This window comes from Scyliorhinus canicula, chromosome 2 (genome assembly GCF_902713615.1).
Source record: "Scyliorhinus canicula chromosome 2, sScyCan1.1, whole genome shotgun sequence".
Classification (NCBI taxonomy): Eukaryota; Metazoa; Chordata; class Chondrichthyes; order Carcharhiniformes; family Scyliorhinidae; genus Scyliorhinus; species Scyliorhinus canicula.
Window position 1 is genome coordinate 247,803,065 of NC_052147.1, and position 22,262 is coordinate 247,825,326.

A 22,262-nucleotide genomic window follows, 5' to 3' on the forward strand; every position below is an offset into this window, starting at 1 on the left:
ACAGGAGGATCCCGCACCACCATTAACTCCACAACCACGGCACACTCAGACACGTGGCCGACCACCTCCACCATCACACTTAGCGGGTTCACCGGACACTCGCAGCAGGGACATATCACAGCACCCGTAGCAATTCAGCTAGGGAACATTAGCACAAGGCACCCCGTAGTTCTAGTAAATCTTCCCCGGACAGCAGAGCACATCCTGGGGATAGATTTTATGAACGCTCACAGCTTGTCGTTCGACCCAGTGAACCAGTGTGTCTGGCGAATGGCTAGATCAGACAGAGCCCAGCCACCCTCACAGTAGGAGACTACGCTAATCGGATTAGCGCAGTGGGAGAGTACTCATTCGACCTGACTACACTCCACACAGACAGACAAATTAAGGCCCTACTAAACAAACACAGGACAGCATTTGCAAGTCACCGTCATGACTGTGGCAGAATGACTGGACAAGTTCATGTTACCGGACAGGACCCTCGACCGCAAAAGCAATATAGATTTCCCCTCGAGGCAGAGGTGGAAATAGAAAAGGTTATAGGCAGCTTGTTGGACCAAGGTGTACTGAGAACGGTAGCCTCCACCAACAATGCCCCTATTTGGCCAGTGAGGAAGCCCGATGGATCATGGCGTCTGACCATCGATTATCGGGAACTCAATAAAGTAACCCCCGCAGTAGCCCCAACGGTAGCTACTAGTCCCGAGACCATGCTCAAGCAGGGTCTCAACGCCAAGTACTTCACGGTATTGGACATCAGTAATGGATTCTGGTCAATACCATTGGCAAAAGTGTGCCAATACAAATTCGCATTCACTTTCAAAACTCAGCAGTACACGTGGACATGCCTCCCACAAGGATTCCACAATTCCCCCTCCATTTTCCACCGACAGCTGGCAAGTGGATTAGAAAAATTTTCCCGACCCGAATGTCTGGTACAGTATGTAGACGACCTACTACTGCAGACAGACACAAAGGCAGAGCACATTTCGCTTCTGGCCGAACTCCTGGAACTCTTAACTGAAATTGGCTGTAAAGTTAACCCGAAAAAGGCCCAAATATTGGAAAGTAAAGTGATGTATTTGGGATCAGTCATCAGCACGGCAAACGCGAGATCGAATTCAAAAGAATTGATTCGATTGTCAAATTGCCCCTTCCCCAGAATGTTTCAGCCCTCCGGTCGTTTTTAGGACTGTTGGCTATTGTCGGAACCACATAGACGGATTCGCGACAAAAGCCGCCCCACTTTCAGACCTCCTTAAGAAAGGAGCCCCTGGGAATGGCTTCCGCAGCATACAGGCGCTGTGGAAGAGTTGAAACGAGCCTTAGTGCAGCACCCGCGCTGCTAGTCCCCGACCAACTTTCCCCGTACGCAATCGAGGTAGCGAGCACCGATCTGACCCTCTCGGCCGTGTTGCTTCAGGAACGGCACGAGCAGCTAAGACCAGTGGCTTATGCCTCCCGACTGTTAGACCCGGTAGAACAAGGATTTTCAGCCTGTGAGAGGCACCTCCTTGCTGTCTTCTGGGCACGTGGCAGTATTTCTCATACATCACCGGACTAAACCCCATCACCATTCTATACCGAACACACACCCACACAGCTACTACTAGACGGTCGACTGAAGGACGGTTCAGTTAGCCAGATTAGGGCAAGCTAGGTGGACCCTACTTTTACAAGGACGGGACATTACAGTAATAAACGGAACACGCACACACACATACTTAGCAGACAACCTCCAATACCCCGGACAGCCCCATGACTGTGAAATTGTAGCTCCCCTGCATAACACAGGACCCTTTTTAGCAAAAAACACCCCACAGGAAGATAGGGAACCCGAAACAAAGCCCCCAGCCCACAGACACGTGTGGACCCTTGAGGATTTATGTAGACGGTTCCTCCACAGTTTAAAATGGTGAGCGTATCACAGGATGCCGGCATCTATGTTAGAGGAACGCGCAGGGGGCGCGCTCTCGAAGAGATAGCGCTTAAGTTACCAGGTCACTTAGGCGCGCAGGCAGCAGAGCTAGCAGCCATAGCGTACATAGTGGCCACCCCGATTCTTTCCCCAGCCCAGCAGACAATATATTCAGACAGCTTATATGTCTGCAATAGCCTAACAGACGTTCTGCCCCTGTGGAGGACACGAGGTTTTGTCTCCGCAGACGGAAAAACCCCTTCCATCAGCCCCTTTACTCCAGCATATCCTAAGAGAAAGCCGAAGGACAGGGACCTTCCGGGCATACATAAAAGTAAGAAGCCACCATAGGTCATCACCCCCTTGGAAATGTAAAGGGCCGACGCGGTTGGCTAAGTGCACGGTTCCAGGAGAGGACACTTATGGACCCCCCAGCACTAGCGCACCAGCTACGCGCCCCTGTGTAGCGCAGTCCCAATGGTCTCCACAGGACTGATATTAAAGATCTCCGTGCAGCACAGCAACAGGACGGAGACCTCAGGGAGGTTTCAAGGGAAACTTTGTGCCTGCGTCACGAGCACTTTAAACACACACTGACCACACATTGGGGTGATCATTAAGGACCGACTTTATGTGGTCCCACAGCAGGACAGGAAATCAGAGATTGCCTTGTTCCATGACGGACCGGGCATCAGGGAATTGACTGCAACAACGAGGCACCTCAGGCAACTCTGTGGTGCCTAATCTCAGGACTGATGTCACACATTACATAGAGAATTGCCTGATTTGTGCTCAGAATAACACCGGAGCGGTATTCTAAGAAAAGCACAACTTCGGCATACTCGCCCAGTTAACGGCCCTTGGACAAACCTCCAGATCGACTTTATAGGTCCATTGCCCCCTTGTAGGAATGGCTACTAAATAGTTCTGGTGGTGATAGATACCTTTACCAAATGGGTAGGAGGCATTCCCTCACGAACAAACACAGCTGAGGACTAGCTGCAAAGATCCTGACCCACCACATCTTCACGAGATGGGGTTTACCCCCGAAGTATCGATTCGGACCAGGGATCTCACTTTACAGGACGGGTCATGAGGAACGTCCTGACAATATTCGGAATCAAACAGAACTTCCATATTGCGTATCATCCACAGTCCAGCGGGATTGTGGAGCGCATGAATCGGACCCTAAACCGACCCTTAGGAAAATGGTTCAAGAGAATAATTCCACATGGGATTCAGTGCTCCCCTTTGCACTTATGTTCATAAGGAACACTGTCTCCACATCTACAGGATACACCCACATACACTCATGACCGGACGCCCTATGAAAGGTACAGGATTCCTTTTAGGACTGGACATGACAAGCCCCGAAGTGACGGCCCTCACACATGAAAAGGCAGTTAAAGATCTAGTTGAGACTGTGAGGTCTGCACAGCTCGCAGCCGCAGTCCAGCTAGGGAAACGCCGACAGCAACGTACTGCCTGTTTCAATAAGACCGTCCACACCACAGAATTCCAGGTTGGGCAACAGGTAATGTTATCTGTTTATAACCCCAGCAGTTTTTTGGCTCCAAAATATTCCGGTCCCTACTCAATTTCGGACAAAATTAGCCCCTCCGTTTACAGGATAAAGTATCCTAATGGGAAGACCGCGTGGTTCCATATAAACCAGTTAAAGGCATATGGAACACAGGCCAACCATGCTCACCATGTCCTGCTGGATGCAGCAGAACACTTCACCCCCGCCCACCAGAGACACTTTTCCACCATCCCCCTCACAGACCAGTTCATCCACGGACTCGCCCAAGACTCCGCCCACAGACCACTACAGACCACGCCCCGACACGCCCACAAGCTGCCACAGCAGAGACAGCAGGACTGACACTGACTCTGAAGACAGCGACAGCACACAGCCATACAGCCCACACTGCACCAACTACGACCCCGACTCCAGTGACCCCATGGAAGTCACCTACCTCAAATATCCAGAACCACCACCCGACCCCGACTACCCCGACAACACACTCGACACTACACAATGGCACAGGGACATTCCTACAGACCTTGTCCGCAATGACGAGAGTGACCCCCGGTCACATCAATTCCAAAGTTGCATGCCTGCATCCACACAAGGGTGTGGGATCCGGGAGAGCAGGACGACACGGTGTCTGACTCCCGTACACGGCAACCCTTTGTGACCCGTTCACAGAGGCAGAATCAAAGTGAGGTGTCCATATGATGTAAGATAGGAATCGGTTGAAGGAAACGATGTCCTTTCTGGATGGAACCTGCCGTATGTTTGTCTTTGTTTCTGTTGTTGTCTCAGGATTGTATATTGTTCAGTTGGAGGATGGACATCTTCTTTCAGCTGAAAAGATTGTGACCACCTCACATACACGTTAGTTGTCCGCAGATACTTTTGAGAACTTCGGTTGATTGGTAGATCTCTTGTCCAAAGTTGTAAGGCCACACGCCAAATAGTTTATCTGCAGATATCTCTGAGAACTTCAGAGATGTCCTCAGTTGGAGCATCTTGGCTCCCTTGGTTTTTTAGGTGCCCCTCTATTCGGCGAAATAGAGGCTGCAAGTCATGGTAAACACATTCGTACCCGTTTTTCCAGGTTACTCAGGCAGTGGACAAACGGCACTGAGGACCCGCCCTGTCTGAGAACCAACCCTTGGTCAGCCAAGCTCGGGTATGGCACAGCACGCCCTACCCGGGGATCCCATCCAACTCGTACCCGTCGCGGCCCATACGCAACTCATTCGGATGTTTATTTCAAAGTTTGTTTTCATTTTACGTTAGGTAGCCCTTCGGCCACCATCCCACATGCTATTACATCCGGGAACATTCGGATGGTAAATCAGCAAAGCCTGCGAGACGGCTCGCAGAAGGAAGGATTGTTAGGTGTATGCTGGTCTTTAAATTCGCTTTTTGAAAAAGAAAAAATGAGGGGAGTCACAGGGTGTGACTTAGCCAGTCATTTTAAAGGGTCAATTGGGTTTTGAAAGACAGATGCACTAACAAGTAAAGGTCTTAAACTGTGTATTGACAGATACTGTGCTTGATCCCAAAGGTTTCAAAGGACGAGACAGAGGTCGAAGCCAGGATTGTCAATACCGGAGGAAGAAGGAAGAGAAAGAAGAAGAACAACAAAAGATGATGGAAGCCCACTTATTACTGTTTAATGTCATATGTATATGTGTGGAAACAAGACACGTTTCCCCCACAACCCCCACCGTAAATGTTTCCATTACAGCAAACCCCCAGTGCTCAGCTCTGATCAGCGAGGTTCAGACCTGGTGTACTAAATTCATGACGTGGTACTCCATGTCCTATATAATCGAATCACTGTTGGTGATCGCGATCCTCATCATCCTAGTGCAGACCCTCAGGTTGAGGAAATGGAAGAGGAGAGCCTCTCGTTCCAGCACCTCACCCATCTATAGAGTGCAATCCCCCATCTTCGGATTCCACCAAACCCCTCAACCCCTCACTGATTACAACACTCTGTAAATAAATTCAGCCCTGTACTTATATTGTTCCATACTCGACTGCCGGAGTTGGGAAGTGTGATGTGTGGTGTGAATGGTTAAGATTTTAGAGTGATTAATGTTTTAAGTTAAGGTTAAGGTTAATAGTGATAGGTAGAGTTTCCCAGTTGTTAGTAATGCATGGTCCCGTTTGACATAGGGCCAAGTAGAAATGTTAGTTAAAATTTTTTCTCTTCTTCCCATAGTTTAGAACAGAGTAGAACAGGAATGGGCAAGAGGTCAGAGAACACAAGGAAGGCAAAGTACATAGGTGATCCTTCACATAGTATGATTGTGAGGATCACAAGGAGGGAATGTAGCCATGCTGGCCACGCAAAATGGACACTGAGCCAAACTAAAATGGAAGGCAGCAGGGAAGCCTGTTTAGTAAGAACAGACAGCCTGCTCTCAACTATTAGCATTTTTGCAAACATGCAAAACCAGTTTCTGGCCAGGTGCAGATCTCCAGCCAAGGTGTTAATGGCAAAGCGCTTAACATCCTGATGAGGCAGCCCAGATCCAGACACAAACAATGGCAACATTTTCCATCTCAATGTAGCAGTTTAATTGGTGGAGTAGACAGAATGGCACCAGAGTAACAAATATCGAAACCACCCCCCCCAACATCGAGGAAAAGTCCCTCGCATTGGAGGATTTCGAAGGTAGCCGTTTGGAAACGTTCCAATCGGTACCGAAAGGTAGAGCCCGCCTATGAAGGGGGCAAGGACTTTAGAGAGGGTATAAAGCAAATACCCCACAGAGCCCCGGTCCTGTTAAACCCCGTGCTCCGCTCTCGGTTCTACATCTTGCATCCGGACCTCAGCCGTTGAGCACCAGCCGCCGAAACCGTAAGTTCAACGCTCGCTACGCGATCCAAGCCCACTAGACTCCCAAGTACCAGAACGCTGCTGAAGGGCTGCAGACAAAACAGGACGAAGGCCTAGTTCTCTGACCTTGCCTGTTCCTGTTAGATAAGTATTCTGTCATGGCATGGATTGGCATGGGGAGTTTGTGATGGGGTGAGGGATGGAGGGCCTAATATTCAACGAAGCAATTTGGATGTAGTCACTGAAGTGGAAAATAACTTATTCACACCAAAGAGTTGAGTCAAGTCAATTTATTGGCACAAGCTTTTGGGAGAAAGCCAGGCACTCCGCAGTGCTCATGGTCACCTTCTCAATGGTATAATAGCTATTAGCCTCTTTTATACATGTACATGGGTTAGCCTGGGGGGTTACATACACGGCCAATTAGGTCCCCCTAGCAACAATTAGCTTCCAATTGCTGCCCATCCCAGGCCCTCCACCAGTCACAATTCCTCGTATCCCATTTCTCCCAACCCCAGCCCTTGCCGCGTGTTCACCATACCCTCTGACCTTTCCCTCTCTGAGGCTGAGCGTGCTGTTCTCAGCAAAGGACTCAGCTTTGTACCCTTATGTCCCCACCTCAATGAATTCCGGGCTCGGCATGATGCTGAACTCTTCTTTCGTCGCCTTCGTCTCCGTGCCCACTTCTTTGGGCAAGAATCCTCCCCCCGTTCCACTGATCCTTTCATGTGCTTCCAGCATTCTGCCTCCAAGTGGACCCCCCCGTCGGGATAATTACCCGCCCTTGGTCTTTTCATTGAGAACTGTTGACGGGACATTGGCCATCTTAATTTTTCTGCCCCTCTCACCCATTCCAACCTCTCTCCTTCTGAACTTTCTGCTCTTCACTCTGTCAGGTCTAACCCCGACTTTGTCATCAAACCTGCCGAAAAAGGGTGTGCTGTTGTCGTCTGGCGCACTGACCTCTACCTCGCAGAGGCTGAGCGCCAACTCTCCGATACTTCCCCTTACCTCCCCCTGGATCATGTCCAGACCACTGAACATCAAACCATTATCTCCAACACCGTTAGTGACCTAATTTCCTCTGGATACCTTCCCCCTACGGCTTCCAACCTCACAGTCCCCCAACCCCAGACAGCCCGCTTTTACCTACTACCCAAAATCCACAAAAAGGACTGTCCCGGCAGGCCCATTGTGTTAGCGTGCTCCTGCCCCACCGAACCTATTTCCTCTCATCTTGATTCCATCCTCACTCCTCTGGTCCATTCCCTCCCCACCTACATCCGGGGTTCCTCTGATGTACTGCACCATATTGACAGCTTCCAGTTCGCGGGCCCTATCCGCATTCTATTCACCATGGATGTGCAATCCCTCTACACCTCCATCCCACACCAGGATGGCCTGAGAGCTCTTCGCTTCTTTCTCGAAAAGAGACCCGGACAATTCCCATCCACCCCCACTCTCCTCCGCCTGGCTGAACTTGTTCTATCTCTCAACAACTTCTCCTTTAACTCATCTCACTTTCTCCAAATCACAGGTATAGCAATGAGTAGCCGCATGGGTCCTAGCTACGCTTGCCTTTTTATGGGGTATGTTGAACATTCCTTGTTCCAGGCCGATCTGGGCCCCCTGCCACAACTCCTTTACCGATACATTGATGGCTATTTTGGTGCCACGTCATGCTCTCGCCTGGACCTGGAAAATTCATCAACTTTGCTTCCAGTTTCCACCCCTTTATCACTTTCACCTGGTCCATCTCAGACACTTTCCTTCCCTTCCTTGATTTTTCTGTCTCCATTTCCAGCAGTAGACTATCTACTAATATCCACTACAAGCCCACTGACTCCCACAGCTATCTGGACTACAGCTCTTCGCACCCTACACCCTGTAAGGACTCCATCCCTTTCTCTCAACTCCTTCGCCTCCGTCACATTTGTTCCGACGATGCCACTTTCCAAAATGGTGCTTCGAAAATGTGTTCCTTCTTCCTCGACCGTGATTTCCCACCTACAGTTGTGGACAGGGCCCTCAGCAGTGTGCGATCCATCTCCCGCGGCACTACCCTCGCTCCTCCACTCCCTCCCACAACAAGGATAGAGTCCCCCTCGTTCTCACATTTCATCCCACCAGCTTCCATATGCAAAGCATAATCCTCCACCATTTTCGCCAACTCCAGCGTGATGCCACCACCAAACACATCTTCTCTTCACTCCCTCTGTCAGCATTCCGCAGAGACCGTTCCCTCTGAGACAATCTAGTCCACTCCTCCACCATACCCAGTACCTCTCCCATCACCCATGGCACCTTCCCATGCAATCGCAGAAGGTGTAACACCTGCCCCTTCACCTCTTCCATGCTTAACATTCCAGGCCCAAAACACTCATTCCAGGTTAAGCAGCATTTCACTTGCATCTCTTCCAATTTGGTCTACTGCATTCGCTGTTCCCAATGTGGTCTCCTCTATATCGGAGAGACCAAACGCAGACTGGGTGATTGCTTTGCTGAGCATCTTCGGTCTGTGTGCATTTTGGACCCTGACCTTCCCTTGCTTGCCATTTTAACAAAAGACCCTGCTCCCATCTCCACATGTCTGTTCTTGGCCTGCTGCAATGTTCCAGTGAAGCGCAACGCAAACTGGAGGAACAACATCTCATCTTCCGGTTAGGCACGCTACAGCCTTCCGGCCTGAACATCGAATTCAACAACTTCAGATGATCAGCCCCACCTCGACCCATTTGTTTTAATTTCATTTTAACTGTCTTTTACCATTTCTTTCTTTATTAATATACATTTAATTTCCCACCCGCCCCCCAATCGTATCCACCTTTCCTGCACCTTTCTCCTCTTTGCTTCCCCCTTCCCCTCCCCCCAGACCTACAGTTCATCCTCTGATGTTAGTTTCCCTGCTGTTTGACCTTTTACATCTTTTGTCCTCTCTGGGGACTGCCATTAACACCCTTTCACCTTGGTATCTGTGGCCATTAGCACCCGGTTTCCCTGGGTTTCTGTGGCTTTGACTCATCTTTCATTCTCACTCCACAGTATAAATATTTCACACTTTCTTTGTCTGTTAGCTTTGACAAAGAGTCATCGGACTCGAAACATTAAGTCTTTTCTCTCCCTACAGATGCTGCCAGACTTGCTGAGATTTTCCAGCATTTTCCCTTTCATTTCAGCTTCCAATCAATTTCCTCTGAAAACATTCGTTATCTAATGCTCGCAACTCTTTGTTCACAATTACAAGCTACAGAATGACTCAGCAATTAATCGGGACCTTGCAGATGTGTTAGTAGGTCAGTTGGAGAATGACGCGCCACTAACCCTACTTATCAGGTAATTTCAGAATTAGATTGCCGTGGTTGTCAGTCCACACTATTGCAGGCATAAGCTAGTATCGAATAACTCAGCAGTCCACACTATTGCAGGCATAAGCTAATAATTAAACATAATAAAATAAAGAGATTAAATGAATAACCTCTAATGTAAATTTCCCTTAATAGTCACAGAGAATCAAGGTGGACCTGTGGCTGTCTCCCATTTGTATCTAGTGGCGGCAAGACCGAGTCCATTCCATGTTCACCCCCACCAAGAGTGAAAATCGTGCCAAACACTTTTTCCTGAGGAGCATGTAAGGACCTGGGAAATTTCCCTATTGAAGCTACCCATCCCGATAGAACTGTATTACAGCAAAGTGGGTGAGACTGCTAAACTTTGCTATGCCGTCAGTTTTGGTCTTCCCAACTCCATTTATACCTCAAAGTCTATCTAGCAGTGTGAATGAGCTGTCAAATTGCAGTCCACACAGCAACCTCATGTGTCCTCTATTCACTCGCTAGACATTCCGTACGTGCACTGTACTTGCTCATTGAAATGAGATGCAATTCAGATTAATGTCGATGTAGTTCAAAGTATGATGGCTTATGTTCACTCTCTTGCTATATACAATGTTGATAAATATTAAGATATTTCTCAATCAGTTTGTGAACACTAAATCTGTTTCCATACGTCAGCAGTGTATGTCAACGGCTCTCAAACTAGGGTCCGCAGATCCTCTCTGGGTGGACTGCAAAACAAGCACAGTGATCAGCAGCATGTTGGTGAGTTTGTGGGTTGAAGCGCTATTGCAGCAACTGCTCATCGCGAAGCCCAATTACAGCCATCATGCACAAAGTAAGTGACAAGCTTTCAACATCTCGGAAGAAAACTCAGATTTAGAGAGCTAGACTAAGCAATAGAGTTTCTGTTAGGTTCTCAGGACTGGCTGAGTTCCTGGGTGAAAACACAATGGCAGTTTTGTGTGTGAAGGAAGTGAGCATTCCTATTCCTACAACATTGGCAGAGTTCCTTAGTGTTTATTTTAGAAATTAAACCTATTAAGTACAATTGGGTTTGTTATCCATTTTGAACATTTGCTAGACATTTTGTTGTCTAAGTGGAAAACCAACAGTGAAACTATCCTGTGCTCATTGGTGGCGAATCAGGGAGGAACACCTTCCCAGTTTTGATCATCTGTGTTGTCTGTCAGTTATCGCTGGCGGAGGAACGATTGCAGAGATATAAGGTTGTCTGAACAAAAGCTGGAATATGTGGTGACCATAACTAAATACAGGTATACAAGACAACAGGTGTAACTTGATCTAAGCCATGAGCATTCTCCTTCTTGACTCTTGGTCTTGTGTCTATAACATCATCATGTGGGTGGTACTGTTTCCCCAGGCCCCAGATTAATCCCTTCAATCCTAAACACCCAAATATCACAATCTGTTACTGCAGAGTACCCAGAATTGGTAAAAGAAGTAATACAAATGTTACAACTGTTCCTAAAAATGTATGCTTGCCAAACATCATTATCTACTCTAGCAACATAGAAGATCAGGGGCGTGATTCTCCGCAGCCCCGCGCCGAAATCGCATTTGGCACGGAGGCAGAGAACCGATGTTTACGTGGGCATCGTGCCCGGCGCCGTTCCCACGATTCTCGCGCACGGATTATGCAGCGCGGCTGGGAGGCCATTGACACAGGGCCCCCTCGCGATTCTCCGGGCAGAACTGGCCGAGTTCCCGAAGACGTGGCCGGGGCGGTGATCGGGCGTGTTATATGTGACGGGGTGGGGCCGATTTTTGGGACCTTCTTTCCTCGTCCAGGTCCACCGGCTGAGTCCGCCATCGCGCTCGGCGTGGCCGCATGAGGCCGCCGCTGTGCGCATGCATGGACTCAGAACCGGAAGCGCGGGGGCCCGTATCCGCAGCTGAAGCTGCGTGAAGCACTCCGGGGCCCTGCCAGCCCCCTGTAGGTAGGTGAATAGCTACTAATATATTTTTAAATTACATTTAGAGCACCCAATTCATTTTTTCCAATTAAGCGTGGCCAATCCACCTAGCCTGCATATCTTTGGGTTGTGGGGACGAAACCCACGCAAACTCCACACGGACAGTGACCCAGATCGAACCTGGGACCTCGGCGGCATGAGGCAGCAGAGCTAACCCACTGTGCCACCATGCTGCCCAGCTGCTAAAATTTTTAAGGAATCTCCAGAGTAAAACTGACATAGCCCCACTTTGGAGAATCCAGCTCCTTCAGGTCCAGGTCCCATCTGGAAATAGAAACTGATATATGAGTGTCATTCTCAAACATCAGACAAAGTACAGACTCTGCTGTGAGAAGCTAATACACCCATATCATAGTCTTCGTAGAGGCATTGTTAAAATACCCTGTGCATGCCCTTTCATATTATGGGTATTATCGAGTTTTTATAATTTAGATGGTGGGATCAATGATTGCTAATTCATGTGAAAAGGATCCTTCAACCAAAAAAGTTGGTGTTTAAATGATGAAAACGCGATCATATTGTTACTTTTTAAAACAAATATGTGATTAGTGTTGCACTCAATGACTGCAAGCATTCTGAAATATTTTCTTTTGCACTGTCAGGCACATATTTGATTGGAAAAATTATCGCTGATTAAATGTAGTTTTACTTGTGTCTGATCAATAAGAACAACAACATTTTAAGATGAATATCTGAGTAATGATTAAAAATAAAATACGCACAGTGATCTTCTTTCCCTGGTGTGTGTCCATTATTTTGACAAGATGCGGTTCTGATCCACTGCTTTTGACTGACAGATGAGGTCTGGTCTCTTGAAAATGCCCGTTGCACATGTCAAATGCAATGATATCATTGCCCTCCCTGGCAACTACTCCACAGTTACACGACACAGCATAGTGGCGACTGCCACAATCCCACTGACGCACATGGACTTCAAATTCTCGGACAAGGCTTTTGTACAGCACGAAAGTCCCAATTTTATGGTTGTCATATCGTCTGCAAAACAATGGCACATCTTTTAATCCACTGGAACCCTTCCAAAATGAATAAAACAACAAAATATTTCAATTGTGAGACGTAAGATTGTTATGTTTCGGGACTGTGTCTTTAATTTATGGTAAAATGATGTGGGTTGTGTGACCTGTTCTGAAGCTTGTCTGAAAGCAGGTTTGGGTGGTGTGACTGTTACAGATTAAAGGGAGCCTGGGTATTTTTACTGGGAAGAAAGTGCAAGGTATTCACACTTGTTTTTCAATAATGATAGATTATGGGGGCTGAATTTTCACTCGCCAGAGTCTGTACACTGAACTTTCTGGCTCGGGAGAAAGTGTCTTTAAGGGAAGAAGGTGCTGACAGGATTTGGGCCTATCGACCTCGGAAAGACTTCAGGGGAGCCAGAAGAACTGCAGGATGCTGAGGTGGGATGTTTAAAAGGCCTGCCTTGGTGCTGTCTGGCTCCATCCTAGTGACAATAAAATTAACAAACTACAACTCCTATGCAAACTTAGTGGCAATTCATACCAACCCATACCAGCCTAGTGGGCAGCACGGTAGCACAAGTGGATAGCACTGTTGCTTCACAGCACTAGGGTCCCAGGTTCTATTCCCCGCTGGGTCTCTGTCTGTGCGGAGTTTGCACGTTCTCCCTGTGTCTGCGTGGGTTTCCTCCGGGTGCTCTGGCTTCCTCCCACAGTCCAAAGTCCTGCAGGTTAGGTGGATTGGCCATACGAAACTGCCCTTAGTGTCCAAAAAGGTTAGGAGGGGTTATTGGGTCACAGGGATAGAGTCGAAGTGAGGGCTTAAGTGGGTCGGTGCAGACTTGATGGGCAGAATGGTCTCCTTCTGCACTGTATGTTCTATGTTCCTATGTATGACACCCATCTACCATCCTTTGGTCTGACACCTTCCATGCCATCTCACCCAGTAGTCTCCACAGGCAGACCTCAATCATGGGCAGACCTCAGGGGCCATATGAGATGAAATAAATAAAGTTCTAAGTGTAGCAGGGGTACATAAGTACAAAAGTAATTGGACAAATAGACAGTTTTGTAGAAGTGTATATAGGTACACAGCAAGCTGGCAGTTTTGTATACGTTTTGACACAAAGGGTTAAAAACATATTTATGTAATTCAAGTGTGATTCAAACTCTTTTTGGACCCCGAGAGTAGCTTAGGTAAACACAGAGACATCACCGTGACAATGCATGCAAAATAGAAACTCGTTTAACATTCCACCATGATAATTGCTGCAAATGGGAATTGGTTTGCATCCACTCGAGGTGTTGTCATTGTAATATGGGCACAGCAGGTGTTTGATAAGCTTTACTATGGAAGCTTTATTTCAACCAGCAACTAGTCTAGTCTTCTAATTAGGCGTTGCTACTGTAATTGTGTAGTACTGTTTGTGACTGTGTAACAAACTGGATACTTGTGTAACAAGCACAATTGTAAAGTGGACAAGTATGTACAGCAAACTTTGTTTGTTGAACACTCTGTCTTGAGCTGAATCCCCATATGCACACTTTTGGAATAAAGGGCTGGATTCTCCGATTCTGCAACTGTGTCTGCAGGGTCCGTCTGGTCTTACGACCAAAATATCGGGGGCGCCCCAACACCGATGCTGCGACCGGTGGGGGCTGGCAGCCACGCCATGTAAAGGCCCCAGCTTTACCTGCCGATACGGATGCAGGATTGTCGGGTATGTGGCTGTACATGCGCAGGGTGGGCTGTCCCCCCAGCCCCCGCCGAAGCCCTCCCTGCCAGCAGAATGGCTCCCCCCCCCCCCCCCCCCCCCGCTGCCGACTGTGCTCCACGAAAAGTGAGAGGACACATGAACACATCGGGAAGTCGGCCCATCGGGGGCGGAGCATCGGGGGAGGGCCTCACGTGACATCCTGAAGCCGCCCCGACGTTGTGTGCCATTTTGAGGAGGCGGAGCTTCAGAAAAATGCCACGGTCCACAATTCCAGCATAAGAATGGATTCTCCAGGCGATCGCCGAACGGGATTTCGGTGTCGGGGATCGGAGAATCTCGCCCAAAGTCTTTGTCTTGTTTGGATCTATAATGTTGCCGTGTCGCGTGTTGCTTGATGCACGACAACAATGCTAATTGCAGACTTCACTATAGTAAGAAAAACAATCTCATTGATAACATTTAAATCCCTTCAAGTACTTAATCTAATTTGTATCTGTCGCCCTGCATCAAATACATCAGGCGGAGATTTACCGGTTGCATCGCACCCAACCTGGTGCCGCGACAAGGCCATTGAATCTCGCGAGATTCGCAACGCTCAAGATATCTCGCAAGATTCAACCAAACATCATGAAATGTCGCAATCTGTTTCTCGTCCTCACAAGATACGGCTCAGTTAAATTTGCATGCATCGGATTCTCATCGCACTTCGGCCACATGCCATTTAGTATTGGTCAACACAAACGTGGACCAGGTGTTAAGGTATCTGGGGGTCTCCCAGGTCATTGGAGACACCTGGGTGGTCGGGAACAGGATAGGGTGTCATCCTGGCTCTCCCTGTTGCACCTGGGTACCTTGCCACTGCCAGCAGCACAGCAGCACCATGGTTAGTACTGTTGCTTCACAGCTCCAGGGTCCCAGGTTCGATTCCCGGCCTGGGTCACTGTCTGTATGGAGTCTGCACAGTCACCCCGTGTCTGCGTGGGTTTCCTCCGGGTGCTCCGATTTCCTCCCACAGTCCAAAGTTGCGCGGATTAGGTGGGTTGGCCATGATAAATTGCCCTCAGTGACCAGAAAAAAAGGTTAGGTGGGGTTACTGTGAACGGAGATAGGTTGGAAGTGTGAGCTTAAATGGGGTGCTCTTTCCAAGGGCCGGTGCACACGATGGGCTGAATGGCCTCCTTCTTGACTGTAAATTCTATGATTGGCACTACCCATGGGGCATTTGCAGGCTGGCAGGGGCATTTCCAGGGTGCTAGGGTGGCAGTGCCGGGCTGCCTGGGTACCAGGATGGCACTGCTAGGGGTCAGGGTCTGATGGAGGACCATGGTGGAATGAGAGGGGTATGAAGGTTCGGGGTATGAAGAGTGGGTTTGAAGTGGCCTCATAAAGTGGAGACCCAGGGCGGAATTCTCCGCTCCCTGGAAAAATTGGGAGGGCCATCGTGAACTCGGCCGAGTTTCACAACGGACTCGGAGGCCGCTCCTTGCCCCCTATTCTCCCCTCCCGGCGGGGCTAGGAGTGGCGTTCCGTAACTCTTGGCCACGGGGGCGTCGCGCCAAGAATGACGCGGCTGGCACGCCTAATGACATCAGCCGTGCATGCGCAGGTTGGCCAGCTCCAACCCGCGCATGCGCGGCTGACGTCATGACGCTGACGGCACGAACCCGCGCATGCGCGGTGGCCGTCTTTCCACTCAGCCACCTCGCAAGACGTGGCGGCTTGATCTTGTGGGGCGGCGGAGGGGAAATAGTGCGTCCGATTTGGACACCAGCACGACGATCGGTGGGCACCGATCATGGGCCTGTCCCCTCCCGAGCACAGTCGCGGTGCTCTTTCCCCTGTACTCCCCCCACAAGCCCCAAACAGGCATATCTCACCCGTTTCACGACGGCAGCGACTAGGTGTGGTTGCCGCCGTCATGAAACGGTCGCGAACGGCAGGCCGCTCGGCCCATCCGGGTCGGAGAATCGCCGTTCGCCGTCAAAAACGGCGAGCGGCGATTCTTCCAAGCGGGGCGGGGGGGGAGAATCGCGGGGGGCGCCAGGGGGACGTGAAATTTGTCGGGGGGCCCTCCTGTTATTCTCCCACCCAGCGTGGTGAGCGGAGAATCGCGCCCCCAGTGTCGCATGGATAAGTGGGTTTAAGAACACACATATCACTGTGCTTACGCTGGATCTAACAGGCTCCTGGCATTTATTGACCTCCCCAGGGAGACCCCAGCCAAATGCCAATTAGTACTGGTCCATACAAATGTGGACCAGGCGGAACAGCACCTGGGGGATCTTCCAGGACATTGGAGGCCCCTGGATGGTCATAAAAAGGGTAGGGTGGCACCCTGGAACTCAGGCACATCAGCAGTACCAGGCTGGCGCTGTGACACTGCCACTCTGGCACTCTGGTGCCATGGTGCCTGGCTGGCACTTTATGACTGGTAGGAGCAATGCATGGATGCCAGGGTGCCAGTGCCAGGATGCCCAAGTGCCAGGGCCTGAGGGGGGCCATGCTCATGAAATGAGGGATGAGGGGGTTATGAAAGTTGGGGGCTTGAAGGGCAAGTATGACGGGGCCTCCAGAAAGTTGCAGGTGGGAGAAGGGTGGAGATCCTGAAAGGGGTAGGGCCCGAAAGAGCGAGTGAGAATATCTGAAAAGGGGGGCACTCAATGACACCATAGCGGGGGTCCTCACTTGGGGGGGGGGGGGTCGTGCCCATGTGTGTGGAGGGTGACATTGTCCAAGGGTGGGGATGTGGGGGACCTTCAAGCTCACTTAGAGATTGGGGCCCATTTGGTGGCCCGATTTCTGAGCTGCAGGCCTGGCCAGCAGGTTCAGCTCCCCAGCGATGGAAAAGTATGGCTAGCCCGGAGAGAAACCCCAGCGCCCGAAAAAGTGCCTAAGTGTGGTTACAAATCATGCACAAAGCAGGGAAGAAACTCCTGTCAAATTCATCCAAAGTGATGCTTAGAAATCTTTGGGTTGAATTCTGCCCAGCTAATCCCTTTATAACCATTTAGAGTTGTCAATCAAACAGTGAATTTACCGGCCTCCCACTGTGATAATGATAGGTTGTGGAAGCAGTCAAAATCGACTTATGAATGATGGAACCATCAATTCACGAGACACGTGCTTTAAGATATGAACAGTGGTTTTAATCTACTCACTACAGAGCCAGCCTGTTACCCGTTGAACTCTCGATGAACTGCAGGCTGGCTCTGGACACGGTTATTTATACAGCAGTCTAGGGGGAAGAGCCGTGAGCGGAGCCAAGGGTGGAGCCCTGTACAAACTCCTGAGCATTCCCAGAGCTACTCCCCCTAGCGGTCGGATAACGCTACTGCGCTTACATTGGTATTGGTAAATACAGTGTGAATTACTAAGTTACATTCACCACAATGAATAAGTCAATAAACAGAAAAAGGGCAAGCGCATCACTTTTTCAACTGCTGGCTGAATGTTTTCAAAAATTTTCAGGATGCGGAGATTTAAATACCTTGACTACTTGACAGTTCCAAATAGCTTACCCACTTTTTATGCATAGTTATGTCCATTCTTACTCTGAGCAAAATTTGGTTGTCCTACGCCTCTTCCTCCCTGGTGGTCAATGAGTTTCCTCTAACTTCTGGTCAGGCCCCCTCTCCGTCTTCACATTGATGCAAATGTATGAATGTGCTATCTCCATTTTGAAACTTCTTTGCCATGATGGCACTCTTCCCTTCTCTGGCACACTTTCATTCCTGCCACTTGGGTGCCTGAGTCACGAGGGACAAAAATATCTGCCCGTCCCAAGACCACAGGTCCATCTCTCTAACTTTCTTGGGTATCAACCACACACCTGCAATATAATTTGCGGAAATCCTGTGACACTTGGTTGAACTTTTTATCGGTCTCCTGAAAGGTACCTGACCTCTCCAAAGAACTCCAGGAAGTTTAGACCTTATCCTCAAATGTGTAAAGCCCATGAGTTGTGTTTCAGACATGTGGGTGACAAAATTACATCTAACTGAATGAGCGACACTTTTCACTGCACCCCCACCCCCCCCCCCACCCCCCCACAACCATCCAAAGAAAATGGTAGATGCTACATTTGGGGGGGCGGGGGGGGGGGGGGGGGGAGACTTCTGCAATAAGGTCTCCTCCGTCATTTTGGTTAAGACGCGGAGCCCTTCTGTCTCTGCAAAAACTTTGGCCCGAATTTCCAAAGTCCCAGGAAAATACTGAGAATGTTGGGTTGTAAACAGTTATGCTTTAAGCAGTCCGTTTACTCCAAGATAGGATAGCTAATCAGCATTCCAACCTGGATAAAAGGTTGCCGTGGAGATAGGCCTTAGATTCCTCCCACTGTTCTTCTTTCATTTTCATTATTCACATAGTTACCTAGTTTATTATGGACAGTCCCTGTTTCATCTTATTTATGTCAGCTTCACCTAAATTTAAACTGTGTAGATGGTTCCCATTTCTCCCTTTCAAACATTGGATTGAATCTACGTTGAAATGTCCAAGCACTGTTAACTAAATCTAGTTCATTGCTCATCAGTAAATATAATGTGGCATTGCTTTTATTGGCTCGAAGTGGGGAGGGCGTTTCTCTTATCTGTTGTGGAAGGGGGGGGGGGTGGGCACGGGTGGTGGCACCCTGTCTAGACGGGGAGGGGGGGTTTCCCGTGTGCGTATGAGGGGTTTTCCAGTGTTATGTATTGGAGATTATGTAGCCCTGATCTCGGGATTCCCGGCTGGCAGCTTTTTCTGTCACCTCCCCGCCAGGGTGAAGGCAATGGCCACACCTCCAGATGTTCTCGGCACAGTGTGCTGGATTACCTGGAGGTGAAAGGTTGGCTGTGCATCCTATGAGCGGCACACCGGTATTTTCAACCTCAGCCAGCATTCTGTGCACAGGATGGAACATTGTGCTCATTATTTCGGAAAACGGCCATGGACACACTCGAGGAATTCACAACCCATCTGACATGCTAGTCTGCTTAACCCAATCGAAACTAAACTTCCCCATCGCAACCATGTTTCCTATGATTATGCTTGCATAATCTCTGCAATCTACTTCTTCAGAGCTGCCACCTGGAGCCTCTACAAAACATCCTCTCCATTCCTAAATTGTTTTTTTATTTCTTAACACTAACGTAACATCTTCACTGTCTGGTTATCACTCATATCCTCTCTGATCATTGAAATAATTTTGTTCTCAATCACTTCCCCTATTTTATTCTATCTTTCCTCCATACATGTGGAATCCTGGTCCCTCAGCTATTTCTTTAACATTATGAATAATGGCATGAAAAAATTGTAATTTTTGCCTTTGATTTGAAGCTTTTCTTCAACTTTACAAGGAGTTGCTCCCAGATTCAATCTGACGCCCTTCAATTGTCACATCCCCTTTAAATTTGGCATGCACAATATTCCTTTTGCATCACTAGTATTTACCCAAGACCTTCCTTACTTAGCATCTGGTATTGCTGACAGATATGCAAATAAACTGACAAAATGAGAGCCGAATGACCTTTGCCCGTGGCCTTTTGGGCAGGATTGACACCAATTCTTAACTATTTAGAACTGACAGATCTGAAGCAAAAATAATCCCTCCTCAGCTGTTTAGCACAGGGCTAAATCGCTGGCTTTGAAAGCAGACCCAGGCAGGCCAGCAGCACGGTTCAATTCCTGTACCAGCCTGCCCGAATAGGCGCCGGAATGTGGCGACTAGGGGCTCTTCACAGTAACTTCATTGAAGCCTACTCGTGACAATAAGCGATTTTCATTTCATTTCATTGTCTAAACCTTCTAGTTCAGACTGGCATTCTCCTCTCCTTTACCCCTCAATTTAACTCAATTCTCCTTCTTTCCTCTGTTCAATTGACCTTTTGGTGCTCTCTGTTCAATGTAGTACACTTCACCCCTTTCACGTAAAGCTAACAGGTGCGATTTACTGGCCGCGTCCTGCTGGATGGGATACGGCCGGTAGATCCCGCGAGAGGCCACTTCTGCGGTTTCCTGATGGTTGTTACACCTCGTGAGATCTAACGAGATCTCACAAATTGTTGCGACCTGGACCCTACCCTCAATGGGCAGGGCCTAGACTTGCAGAGTTAAAGCTCACTTAACTCTGCTGGCATCAGATGTAACCGGCCCCCAGGACTTATAGGGCTCGGCAAGGAGAACTCAGTCGGGCACCGTTTAGCATGGATCACCACAAACAAGGCCAGACGGAACAACACTCGGTGAGGGGGGGTTCTCCCGGGTGATCAGAGGTCCCGGATGGTTCGTATCTCGGCAGGGTGGCAGTCCCATCATGGTACCAGCCTGGTACTGTCAGGGTGCCCACATGGCACTGCCAGTCAGGCAGGGGAACTGCAATGGTCGCAGGCTGGCAGTGACAAGGTTCCCAGGGTGACATTTTGCCCAGGTCTTGGATCAGGCTCGGGGCTGCCCTGTCCATATGATGTGGGGTGTGGGAGCCCAAGGGTGCCCCAACAGGTGAATTGGGAGTTGGGGGTGGGATCTGGGGGTCACATCGGGGGGGGGTGAGAGAGAGAGAGATCTTGGTGCCATTTCTCTTCCTGCACTGACGGGCAGAGCTCCTCAGTACATAAATGCGACTGAGTGCGACTTGTCAGATAGCGATGTAGTCTAATCCCGCCCAGAACCGACTCTTTTTTTCCCCATTAGATTGTGCCCAATATTCCTTTTTCACCCTTTCACCTATTCAAACCACCACTCTTCTGACATCCCATCCCCCACCCCAAAGCCCTTCAACTGAAGCGGTAATTTTCCCCTCATCCTCAGTTCAAACTCTTCACCATATGGAGTCCATACTGGTACGTCCCCTCCATTCACTAATGTACAAAGTCACCTTTCTTCCCCACTCAAAACTGTTCTTCTCAGTTTCTCCTCCCTCGCCCCTCCTAACCAATACATCCAGCTTCTATCATCTATTCTTCCAATACACGTTGGGGACAATTGTATCCTGTGGGACTCCCGTGGGATCAAACAGAATGCAGGTTTTACTCTCCACTTAATATTACTTGTCATGCACTGTAACATTGCACAGGACACAAAAAAACGTTTCACAACATAAAAGGCTGGTAATGGACGTCCTGTTAATGGGAACAGTCGATGAAACAATCATTAGCTACCATTCATTCCACGGGATTTACAAAATATAAATGATGGGGTACAGGAACATTTTGTTCTGCAGGGAGTTATTAGTCAAGTTTCTATTTGAAGCTTCTGTCAGATAAACACCCCATATTTACTGGTTGTAATTATAGTGTTCAGACATACCATTATTAGACTCCACTTTGACTACTGTTGCATGGGTTTCTGTTTAAATTAAAAACTTAACAGTGAATGGGGTATAAAATTATTGTTCTATCTGACCCTCTGGGTTCCTACCAGGCCAGTTCAGTTACAATTGTCCCTATCATTGCTGTCCCTTCCCATGCCTTATCACTGCCATATATATCCCTCTCCCCTCAGTGCTACCTCTGAGTTTAGCTGCTGTTCCAAATCAGAGTGAGTCTGGTCACTGCTTGCAGGAACTGTTTTCTTGAGAATTCCCATCTGTAGCTTGCAGCAACTGGGATCACTTCTAATTGATGGCATATGCGACTCCCCAATTCTTCCCCAAAGCACCAATAATTCCCACAATGGCAACTTCACAATCCCTCTCTGATCAGTTTTTTTTGTGGAGATGCTGGTCTTGGACTGGGGTGAGCACAGTAAGAAGTCTTACAACACCAGGTTAAAGTCCAACATGTTTGTTTCACAGTAAGAAGTCTTACAACACCAGGTTAAAGTCCAATATGTTCGTTTCAAACACTAGCTTTCGGAGCACTGCTCCTTCCTCAGGTGAATGAAGAGGTTTGTTCCAGAAACATATATATAGACAAATTCAAAGATGCCAGACGATGCTTAGAATGCGAGCATTTGCAGGTAATTGAATCTTTACAGATC

The 22,262-nt window shown here is 48.7% G+C and overlaps 1 protein-coding gene across 1 annotated transcript in view; it reads right to left on the reverse strand.

The window, feature by feature from the left end:
• LOC119962093 (von Willebrand factor D and EGF domain-containing protein-like) overlaps positions 1 to 22,262 on the reverse strand; it is a 423,161-nt gene that overhangs the window by 212,559 nt on the left and 188,340 nt on the right. Inside the window, exon 10 of the mRNA XM_038789945.1 lies at positions 12,334 to 12,607. Coding sequence (XP_038645873.1) covers positions 12,334 to 12,607 — 274 coding nt within the window. The remainder of the gene's footprint in view (positions 1 to 12,333; positions 12,608 to 22,262) is intronic.